The 12445-nt window shown below is 40.4% G+C and overlaps 1 protein-coding gene across 1 annotated transcript in view; it reads right to left on the bottom strand.

The window, feature by feature from the left end:
* Positions 1-5122: 5122 nt before the first annotated feature.
* LOC145452698 (uncharacterized) overlaps positions 5123-12445 on the bottom strand; it is a 32049-nt gene continuing 24726 nt past the window's right edge. The window contains exons 17-27 of the mRNA XM_080330863.1: positions 11385-11524; positions 10541-10685; positions 9115-9342; positions 8887-9054; positions 8166-8350; positions 7822-8048; positions 6974-7178; positions 6381-6510; positions 5639-5822; positions 5360-5571; positions 5123-5290 (exon numbers count right to left, since the gene is read on the bottom strand). Coding sequence (XP_080186989.1) covers positions 5262-5290; positions 5360-5571; positions 5639-5822; positions 6381-6510; positions 6974-7178; positions 7822-8048; positions 8166-8350; positions 8887-9054; positions 9115-9342; positions 10541-10685; positions 11385-11524 — 1853 coding nt within the window. The 3' untranslated portion in view covers positions 5123-5261. The remainder of the gene's footprint in view (positions 5291-5359; positions 5572-5638; positions 5823-6380; positions 6511-6973; positions 7179-7821; positions 8049-8165; positions 8351-8886; positions 9055-9114; positions 9343-10540; positions 10686-11384; positions 11525-12445) is intronic.

The following is a 12445-nucleotide window of genomic DNA, read 5'->3' as shown; positions in this document are numbered from 1 at the left end:
AATTTCAATAAATTACAGCTCCATTACGGTGGTGTTCCGAATGAAATGGCCGCGGCCAAAAATTTTGGTTCGTTTTTACCTTCAATTTGAGACCACATCATTTTTAGAGCGCAGTGCCCCTTCAAATTTGAGGATTTTGAAAAGAGGGTGTCCTGTCCAAACCCCTAAACCTGAAGACGGCATTGTCTTTACCTCTCAAAGACATGTTTATACTGCCACGACAATATTTATTCTGGCCGTGATGAAAATTTACTAACAAGTCGATGCAATATTGATCAATTCAGTACATTAATAAATACTTGGCAAAGAGCCATATATGGCTCGCGAGCCATAGGTTCCCGACCACTGACATAGAGATATCGAAAACTATACTACTGGTACTGGTGTTCTAGAGTGGTGAGATAGCGCATTGGTATTATCCGCAACTGCGTAACACCAATTGGTTGCGGTTCAAGTTCTATTCCAGAATTCATCCCCAAATGTTGGAGGCTTAGGCTCCGTGGGTCGTGGTGCAACTCGGCAGATGCGGAATCAAAATAAAGAATATCGGCCTGATGTAAATGACCAAGTCCGAAAACACTACCACGAACAACAACAATTTGTATTCAATGAATACTGTCACGTGGTAACATCACTAGGACTTGTCCATGCACGGCACTCGGCAGATTGTATTGGATTAAAGAACAATTGCTTGAACTCGACGCATTATTTTCAATGTTATCTACAATGATATATATACATTGTACAATCTATAAATATCATTGGTTTTCTATTAGCAAGTCGTATTGCGTCAAGACTGTGTTTGCAAAATCACACACAATTTATATTCAAAATATGTCATAATGATAATTTTTTATGAGATCGCAGCTGCGCGTCTGAAGCATGCTCTGTTATCGTAAAGTGGTGCGTTTCATTTGTTTGGGTTATGAGGACCAAATTATCGAATGTGTGTTAATGACTATAGTCTCATCTGATAACCAACTCGTGTCACCGTTGAGAATCGGTAACATTATGATTAGAGTATTGATGTTGAATCAGCTGTTCGAATGTCATGACTTTAATCTGCAATACCCACTGATGTCTATAGAAGGGCGAAAGTAGCTTGCTCCGTAACTGGATTTTTCTATATAAGCTCGTTTTATACAATTGTGTTTCATAACACAGTACGTTTCAAGTGCGACCGTAACAGTAAGTAATTCTTCCAGTTTTCAGCCGTTTAGCAGCATTTCTGTCCTTGAGCATTTCATCGTTTTGTACAACGAATCGCTCGCCGTTTTGAGTGGTTAAAGGTTAGGAAATCTCTGTACCGTCATTTTGTTGCTGTATAGCAATATAATATACACCATGGAAAACTGAATGGGATAGAACGGTAACTGCGTGGCCTGTCAATCATTTACGGTCGGATGATAGTGACCATGAAGCAAAGTCGCGCTGGTCACAAAACGTTGGCAAAGTTGGAATTAAGAGATTTCTGTTGGGTGTTGCCGATCGGTTGTAGCATTTGACCTTATATCTTTATATGTTTTGCAGATCTGTATTGGTGCTTATTTACAGCTATCGAATATTGGAAATGCCTGCAAACATTTGTGCAGTCCCTGACAAGATAGCGTAATGGTTAAGCGTCCGGCTTCTTGATCGGTAGGTCGTGGGTTCGATTCTCGGCCGGGTCAGACCAAAGACCTGATTAGTAACACTGGTATCCATGGCTTCCCTGCTTGGCGCTCATGCATTACTGGGATAGCATGGAGGGGTGGTGCATGACCCAGAAAGCCGTAAAGGCTATATCTGCAATTCCTTGTCCAGCGGCATATGCACAATTTGCACATCATGCACTCATGGTATGCATATGCGCAGATCGTGTGTATGTGTATCATGAGTCGGTGTATATGCCGCAAAAACATCAAGGACAAAAATAAACTACGTCCTTTCTTTTCCTTTGGTTGTAATACTAGTCGCTAGTGAGAAAAATAGTAATTCAGCCAGTGCCAGTGCCGGTGATATCAAAGCTAGGTATTCATATTTATTTGATGCAATCCTGTGACTGATACTTTGTTACTGGCATCAGGCTATGTTTATTTTATGGACCATTTATTGTGTTTTCAAGAGCCGAAATATGTGATCGATATTTCCGGCCAGAAGATATTATATAGCGGCAGGTGCTTCTATGGCATCTGGGAAACGTCGGCTGAAGTTGGAACCGATACCTTGCCCCAGTTTGCCTCGAAAGTCCACATCATTTTCTTCCCCACCAATGAAAGAGCAAGCGTCCAGAAACGCATGCGATAAAAAACTCTTTATGTTGCACGATTAAAAAGGGACCTATCTCATACTCAAGGTAGGTCAAATTTATAATCAAGTTGAAGGCTGATTTGTGGCTCAATCACTGTTGAATAGGTGGCTGGGTAGCCTGTAATATGAGAAGCAAGGAGAGCTTCATATCTTGATTTGGAGGGAGCTGGTCAATGGTCATATTAAACCTAAAATTAGGTCAGTTTTGAATTTACTATTTTAAGGCCAGCAGGCATCTACAAATAAATGAACTACAAAAAAATTTGAGCTACTTTCAAATGCAAGTTTATAAATTGCAAACAGCTCCCACGCTTTTTGCAATGCTGTAGGCTACATGGTTGAAGCGTATTATAGATTCTATACCGATTTATATAGGCCTATATATATATATATATATATATATCAAAAATGTGGCCAGTTTATGCCAACTCTGATCACTTTTGTCCTATCATTACAGGATGGGGTTTGCCGAAGAAAATTGAAGGGTCAAATGCCGGTTCCTCCTCCACGCATAGCACTAATATTGTTTGGACTATATTTATGAAGGACCCATTGTCAAGAAGAAGAAAGTGTTGTAATTCATAGTCATTTCACCACAAAGCGAGGTAGTTGAAGAATTCTTGCATTTAAAATTGTGATAGGCACTTCTATTTTCTCGCATACCACTGCATAACTGTACTGGTATTCAGACCAAGGATTACCGCAATGACCACAATAGATGATCATCATGGATGCTGACCATTCAAGTTGATACTATTTTTCCCCCTTTACCCCATATTGATATAGCTGTAATCGCCACAGTCCAACTCTTAAGGTATATCTTGGTCAGTCTGTCAATTTCCTACGAGGTTTTCTTGACATGTAGGTAGGGTTACCATACGTCCTCCTTTTTCAGGTTTTTGAAAATGTCCCCCGAGGATGCCTAAATATCCTCCTTTTTGGCAATTCGTCCTTTACAGCTTTTAAAGCTAAGATAAATGACAGTGTCCGAGGTAAAATGGGCATAAATGACGCTAATAGCTAATACGGAGGCTCGAGCGGAAGTGACGACCTTTTTTTTGATCAACACCAGTAATTTTAAGTAAAAAGTGCGTAAATCGGTAGTCGAACGAAAGTGATGACCATTTTTTTTTTATTAAAATCGCCAAATTTTACAGCAAAAAAATGCGAAATCGGCTGTTTTCAGTATTGATCAACTAACTGTACTGATTTGGTCAAAGTGTCCTCCTTCCCGATTTCAAAATATATGGTAACCCTGCATGTAGGAATATTTGTGCTGTACTGTTACTAAGTAGCAATCAAGGTGCAGCTAGAGACAAACAATTTCACTCAGGTCAAGATTATTGCATCACAGATGATCACTGCCCGTGCCCAGCCACACAACGCCACGGACCGTGTAAGCAGATCACAAATTCCGACGATGAATAACCTCTAAGACTGTCACCTAACCCATTTGCTGGATATGAAAGGGTCATGGCGACGAGGAGATCTTTCATTCTAACTGGGTTCATACTTTGGTCTCCCTGATGTTTTCATGCACTAATCAGCTCACTTCCAGTTGTGGCCGGATAGCTCTGCATAACTGAATACCATCTAGCAAATGGCTGATAAATATATACAATACCACACATGACTGTTTGAAGTTTATAATTTATTCAGCAGATGAGACATTGACGGATTGCATGCCTAAATATATTTCTTGACGACACTGCAATCACATATTTGCAATGAGATGTCAATCGTTAGCATCTGAAAATATACCAGATTGGCGCTGAATTACAATATAGGCTACTGTAAGGCTAGTGTTTTGTCCAGATTCACTAAAACTACATTGTACGCTTCACGCCACCAATTTTGAAGTTGCAAACATTGTGAAACACTGCGGTATCATTTATGATCAAGGGTTTTCCTTCAAATCACCACATATACCCTGGCTTCCATTATTTGATTCCCTTTATTTCTGAAATTTACTAACTAGCTTCTTCGAGAACAAGTTTCTTGAGACTCTCGCGGGCCGCACAAAACGGTGTTGCGGGCCGCAACCGTAGTTGCCCACCCCTGGTCTAACTGGTCATTGAATTTTCAAATCGCCTTTCTCAAAAGTAAAATCAGCCATATATTCTAAAATATCACTCTCCCTTTCAGAAATAATGGCAGACACTAATGACTCTGGCTGAGGCGGCTTTATTCCAGTATGCCCCATAAATTATCCTTTCCACGAGCTCAAGTAAAAATTTGGCAGAGAGAAGCCTGTCGTTCGATTTTGTGAATAATATCGTATCATTCTTAAACATCGCCACTAACATGCGAGGCCATAATTTCAATAGACATAGGCTCACTGTATAAATGAGTAAGCCGTGTACTTGATGAAATAAAAATAATAATGATGAAAACACAGATCCCAATTACTATTTTCCCAACAGTATCATAACCAGGGACGGCACAACTGTTAGCAGGCATTTCCAATATTCGATAGCTGTAAATAAGCACCAATACAGATCTCCAAAACATATAGATATAAAGTCAAATGCTACAACCGATCGGCAAAGACAACAGAAACTTTCTCATTGCCGACTTTGCCAAGATTTTGTAACTAGCGCGAACTTGCATCATGCTCACTATCATCCGACCGTAAATGATTGACAGGCCACGCAGTTACCGTTCTATCCCATTCAGTTTTCCATGATATACACGGTATATTTTTGAACTGCGACAATACTTGAGTAACACAAGGCGAACAAGCAAAGCTAATGTTACATTTCGCCTTTGAGGAACCTGATGAACCCACATCTATAGGCTTTGTAATTGATATTCTTCACGAAATATTTCACAGTTACTATTATTATTATAATTATTATTGTTGGTTAAATGCATAACGCGCAAAGCAAGAATTACATAATTTCCGATTGTAAAGGATTCTCCTCCAACACCTTCGCTGTTAATGACGAACACGATTTCGCGTATTGCCAAAACTAGATTCGAGTCTGAAAGTATTTCAGGGCTGCAAAGAGAGAAGAGAACACAGATTGGCTGCTGGTTGTATTCTGTTGTGAAAGGCGAATAGACTTACCGGCTACTGCTGACTGGAAACCAGCATTATAATCAGTTGCAACTTCGTTTTTGACGTAATCACCACGGTCGTCGACGTAGCTACCATCCTGGCCCGGTCCGCCGACAAGAGCACCGTAGAGTATCTGTGGGTTCGGTCCAGGGTTGTTCTGGTCCTGGCTGTTGCATTCAGATGATGCCCAAGGCTCTCCGTTATTCCAACTTCGACACGAGCTGTGTGTACGGCCAAAGGAAACTCGTTGTGAGACAAATTCACTGTACGATATAAAACAAGATCTACCTCGACCGGTGATGGGGCCTTTGGGGAGGATTTGAGCCAAAGCCGACGACGTAGCTACGTTGGTTGTCTCCGTCTCCTAACATTTTGTTAATCTGAGTTTTGGCGTAATTGTAATATGTATTTCCGGTTTGCGAGTTGACGCCATCCATCTTCGCAGTGGCCAAAGCGATCAGCGCGTAATTCGCTGGAATGAACGATATTTCACGCGTGTTAACAATGGCCTTAAGTATATATAGTTTAAAGTACACCTAGGGGATATTCAATATGAAGTAACGATATTTAATATGAAGTAACGTAATATCAACTTAAGCTGAAGTCGAATAGTTGGTAATTTCCTTTAAGCAACAAGATATTTGTACTATAGAAACAGTTAACTCCATATTCGGCAAACATTCACAAACAGTAATATATATCGTTGGCTTGAACCTGTTCTTGTGTTAGTGTGAGATCATAGTACTTGAATATGAACACTGAATAGGTGCGGTGCCTATATTCCAGTAGGTACTCCAGAAAGTATAGGTTACTGAACATGAACAGTTGAACACCTTCGTTAATATAATTATAATGAGAATGCTTATCCACACACAAAACGATGCAGAGAGTAGAATAATAATGATTTTTCTGACGAAAATATATCGCTGAGACTGAAAGGCCCCATTACATCATGTACCAAACTTATGATTGGTCGATAACAGCTATTTTACAAATGTGCACAATTCACACAGTAAAATCAATATCTCACCAGCATATCTGTTAGTTCCCCATTCGCTGAAATAGGTTAGACCGCCTGGCGTTGTCGGCATTGACATCACCGTCTGAAGAGCGCTGTCCACGCGACCCTTATAGCTGCTCACGTATTGACTTAAGAGAACCTAAATGCATATTCCGGTCTAATGAGATGACGCATGCAGATCATGCTAGGTAACTTCTCATGGCTAAATTTACGATCGTATCGTTTTTGAAGAAAATTCCTAATGATTTAAGGCCGCGTGAGGTAAATTGCCTGTCTGCTCTCGACTCGACACGACTGTTACGTCCGTGAGTGATATTGCTAAAATACTGGTTTACTCAGAGTTATATTTTGACAAGACCACATTTAGTTAAAAATAAAAAGCCAATGACTCCAACTATATGAATACGCATGTGCACACTGCACAGTGCACACTGCACATACATACAATAGAGGTATATATAGATACAGTTATAAATCGTATTGCTGACAAGCATTGCCGACGCCATTTGAAATTCCTGCCGGTATTGACAAGTGATAACAATATCGTCTCCTCTGCGCTCATGATCTCCGTAATGCTATAGCATGCAACACAGTCAAGTTACCATAGCTCCCGGTCCCTTCGAATCCCACGAAAACTCGTTCATTCCGACCGAGTCTGCAAACTCCTCTGCTTTTTCGATATAGGACCCGTCCTCCGTGACCTTGTACAGCCACATCGCGCCCCACATCAGCTCGTCGGCGTAGCCATTCCACGATTTATAGAAATTGTCGACGCGTGAATCTGGGACTGTTTCGTGGTAGTTACCTCTGCCGATCGAAAAGGAAAAAACTAGTTACAAAGGTGTTATCAACGCCTAACTACAGATCACATCATCTGAAAGAATTGACTGTTTTTCTCTAACCCTGGTGCTCGATAATTATTGTCCCAACCCAACGTCGGTCTCTCTACAGGGCGAAGTTTCAACTATTTGTTCATATGATTAAAAATCACGAATATTGTATGCAATTGGATTGGTGCTTTTTTGAAGCAAAGGGTGGAACTGACCGGAAATCACTACCGTATTATATTATTCTCCAGCGATTACGATTAGAGCTAGGGTAACCGAGCGCCACCTCTTGCTGCACCTATCCAACAGGCTGCTAAAAAAAAGGCTGGAAACCACTGACCCCATGGCATTAGTAAATTATATTCTTATCTTAACTTATCGGTATAGTTAGGCCCTTACACTTGCATCATCTCTTGAAGTTACAAGAAACTGGGCGTTTGTATATTTGTATAATCAAGGAAATCTCGGGAATCAGCATCCAGTGCGTCGAAATTTATGGCACCATATTAATACTGCTGACCTAGCATTCTAGCAACCATAGCTTACGGCCTTACCGATACGTGGTCTTCACGAATTGAAAAAAAGTCAATAGTTGAGTTGATAGACATATAGGCTACCCCTACCTGTAATTGTACGCGAAATCATACAGCTGTATTGCGTGCTGCTTGAGTGTGTTGGCGTATTGCTGATCGATGTCTTTGAAAACCAAGTAAGAAGCGGCAAGAGCCGCAGCTGTTTCAGCAGCAACTTCAGATCCGGGGTGGCTGGTGTCTATTTTGTAAGCCGGTCTTGCCATGTTCATTGTCTCCGGATGTCCCCAGTAAGAATGATCAGCGAACCCATCTCCAACCTGCCATATACAGTATACACGATAAACGTGAGCAGCCGAAACGTGCGTCGCATGGTAGCACAATGCTAGCAAGTTCATTGCGAACGTACAATGAGAAACGCAATATATTCGGCTTACCTGGAAATACAGTTCTGACGGTGCTGTATGTGCCCGTAAAAAGTAGTCAGTAGCCCATTTTAACATGTTCAAAGCATTTTCCCATTGCAACGCTTCCACATAGCCTTCTTTGAAGTCGGTCATTCCCCATGCCAGAACTGTGGCTGTGTAGGCCATAGGGAAGCCAAACTTCACGAAGTCTCCCGCTAGAAAATGAATGCTAGCGATGATGTTCAGCTCAATCAACCCGTTAGTTCTCAGCATTTATACAATATATACAATTTGCATAAACGCAATACATATACACTACACAGCAATGCCAATTGCGCGATTAGTAAACTACGTTTGGGAAACAGATCACGTGGACCTCATGAACATATAATCAAGCACTCGTGTATACAGTACACTCAGTAGCGAAAACAATGTGTATTCACGCAAACTGAGCCTAACTCAGAATTATATCGCGGTTATAGATATTTCGTGCCTAGTGCGTACCGGCCTACCCCTCTACCTGTAAGCATCATTTGAACTAAAATTTTGTGTTTGAGTTATAGGCCTATCGTGGTGAAAGGACGAGGTAGGTTCTATCTATAGTTTCGTGTACCCGAGGTGTATATTCACACCCATATATCACGGGTGGTATAGGGATGTGCAATATAACATGAAGATGAAATATTGCGCTTCAGTTTAGCTGCGGTATTATACGTTGCAGATCTTACAACTATAAGCAAAAATCTCCTACCGTCGTACCATCCTCCTCGTAGGTCTACCCCACTCGTACAACCATCAGTCAGGGCAGAGCTTCCCCTCCAAGGAATCAAATTGCTATTGTCAAAAGGCCCAGACCGCTGAGCTTGGTAAAATAAAATTGACTTGTACAATATTTCGTTGTAGTCGTATTTGTCGTTATCTGAAATTATACAATTTTCGGCGTATTGTTTGCTATGGAATGCATCTGCCACGTAAATACCTGAAGTGTAGCCAGCAGTGTACTGAATGTTGACTTGGTCCGATTTATAAGGCAGATCTCCGGAATTGCCATTGCAATTCTGGGATGGGTATGTAGAGGGTGTTGTAACTCCCGGAGACGTTGTGATCTCATTTGAATCCGTTGTTGTAGTGGTAGGAGAAGATGTTGTGGCAGAGGGATTTCCTCCATTTATACAGCTGCCGCCATTATTGTAGATTTGAGCTTGCGCTGCAAGTGATGCGTGCTGGATCAGTTTGACGGTATTTTGAAATCAGTTAACACGCTAACATCATATTTTATTGATTTAATGTGCGTATGTATGTATATTTATTGCATCAGTGCGTTGTTGCTCGATTTACCATGCTAGTCAGTGTAGATATAGTCGATAGTACAACTTCTTTTATATTAGTTGTAATGTACATGATCGGCTGAGTCCTATTGACGCTGGGGTATAGCAAATTTTAGTAAACAGTTCACGGACGAAGTCAAGCGTTGAGTGGAAAGAAGAAACATAGTTTTAAAGTTAAAATTGAATTCGAAGTCACTAAAATTCTCATGAGATATTAGTAGGCTCCTATACTTAGATATGAGATTCTGATTTCGCTATGATTATGTTAAATGTCTCTAAAAGCTAAAATAATTTCGATTTGCTATACTAGAAGGCTGAGTATTTGTATATCCGACTCCAGCGATCGCATAAATCACCCGGGGCCTATCGTATAGGTCCCGAATCACAACAATACTATTACATTGAAGATGTCTGCTGAACCCCTGGTTAACAGTCCGATATGGATGGGAGATCCGGCCAATCTTCTCATAGACAACATGGTTTACCTATCACACTGGCTAAATTGCACCACATAGTCTCGACTGTAGGGTTGCATTTAAAACAAAAATCAATTTAAAATAAACATGTTTAAAAACAAGGCCCTAATTGAAAACATGTTTTTATTGTTTTTTTGTTTGTTTGTTTTTTTAAGCCATGACGTCACCAATATTCAATTGGGACGTCATAGTGGATTGACATTGACAAATGAAAATATAGGGTAAATATAGCTCCTTTGACGAGATATATGTACCAATGTACCATTAATGTTGAACCGACTATCTTGTGGGTTCCAACCATCCCATATCGATATACGTATCGCTATATCGGGTGGTAATTGTCCGTAGGCTCATACAACATGTTGTTTGGAAAGTATACAACTTAAAAAAACACCATTTTTTTTAAGGCCTTTATTTAAAACACTGTTTAAAACATGTTTTAAACAAAGTGTTTTAAAACACCGTTTGTTTTAAATGCAACCCTAGTCACGACCAAATCCGATATTTGAGCAGTGCAGTCTCATGTTCGCATACGAATTGCTTCCTAAGTCATGCGATCAGATTAAAATACGTACAAATAGACAATAGGGAGGTGTCTCACCATCATAGAGAGGCCCATTTCCGTAAATGAATGCCATCGCGGATCCCACTTCCATTTGATTAACGATATCCACATTCCACCATTCTGGTTCCAGTATCCACACATGCCCGTCTTGGTAAGATCCTTGTACGATCGCATTGTACGGCTAAAGGGGTAAGGCATATATGTAGCATATGTCTGAGATGTTCGGAGTCCACTCTTTGTCAGCATGTCAGGTACTTAGTTATAAAGTCATAAAAATCGAACTACCCATTCAATCAATTCTTTTTAACTAGAGTTCACCATGCCGACTTGCAATATCTCATAAAATAGACTATATTTATAATTATAATTCATGACAAATTGTGAAAGTAAAGGTGTATTGTATAGGTATAAGTTTAGGCTTGAGCTTGATGGTCGACTGCGACTGGGAAGTTGGTGACCTGACAAAATCTCGCTTGCACCAAGGGAACGACGAACTACCTCTGTGATTATACTATATATCGACTTGCTGTATATGCTTTCTGTGTGTCGAGTTGCGGGCCAATTCGTAAATTCAAATAGTCTGTTGACTACTGCTAACATATGTTTATTGAATTACGTGATAACGCCATAAAATACGTAGACAATTAAGTTGATAATATAAGTCGTTTCCCAAAGTACGGCATGTGCCACACAAAACCTCCCCGCAGGCTACGGGCTGGACACTCAAGCTATACCGCCTTTTTTAAACTTTAATGAACAGTGTTCCTGTGCTCAGACATGTGTGTAGCACGCTGGTGTTACATTAAGAGTAATCCGGTGCCATAATGACCTCATATTATACTGTTGATATATAAGGAAGAAAAGGTTCCATTATACTTACTGCTATCGACTCGACTTTTTGATTGAAAGTCAGTTGTATACGCCAATTGCTGTACGTCCCTGTGGGCACTGTGTAGTCGAAAATGAATTCCCAGCCTCCGTCCTTCGGCCAACCAGAATTTTCAATTCCATACTTTACATCTGTGGAACACACGTCGAAACGTTGCGATAAAGTCATTCAATACTTCCATATCGACAGGTAGGCCTATGTCATAACACTTGCACTTTTACATAGTTTAGTATCTTCAGTTTTTTCACTTATTCAGGATATGTAGCAATAGCCGTATAAATGGGATTGAGCAATGAGCACAAGAGAAGCGAGTCACTGTTAGTACGGAATGAAATACGACGTAGCAATAACTTAATATCAATAGACACAAGACGCACTGGATCATAGACCAGTGAAACTAGGGGTGATCGCTATAGTGACTATATGGTCGGAAATTAGGTATATTTCTAATTTTATAGTACTCAAGTAGGTTTGCTTACTTGTAGTCACTAAGGGGTTGTGTCTCCAAACTATACGTCCACTTCTACTTCATTGATTTTGAAGCAAAACTACTTTTCAGACTTTGGACTTTCTAAAGTAGAAAGTTGTTTGTGGCGAGATTTCCTCACTGGTAGCCTATATACGAGTGAAATCGTCTTAACAGGGCGCAATACCGAAATCTCGGTAACTGAAGGGTGAATGTATATTTCGAAAGATTTATTATTATTATTATTATGGAAAAAATTCCCGCTTTCAGACGATGATGGTTATTTACGACATGCTTAGTATACTTCAATCATGGCCATGGTTCAATGAAACGATCAGAAACAGCAATAGATGTATCTAGAAACACACTTCGAGGAGAGAATAAATTCTATAAATGGTATAGTGAAAGGGGCACAGCGCTTTAAAAATGATGCGGTCTCAAATTGAAGCGCAGATCGACAAAAAAATTTGGCAGCATCCATTTTCTTCAGAAAGCCACCCTAATGAGGCTGTAATTAAATAAAATTTGCGTAGGACCTTTCCGCTCCAGCTGACCTGGCTGCGCGTCATTTCTTAACCCGTTGCGA

The sequence above is a fragment of the Botryllus schlosseri genome, chromosome 12, assembly GCF_051294905.1.
Source record: "Botryllus schlosseri isolate E-star chromosome 12, Bs_hap1, whole genome shotgun sequence".
In the NCBI taxonomy this organism is placed as follows: Eukaryota; Metazoa; Chordata; class Ascidiacea; order Stolidobranchia; family Styelidae; genus Botryllus; species Botryllus schlosseri.
This window is presented reverse-complemented; position numbering and strand designations above follow the sequence as displayed.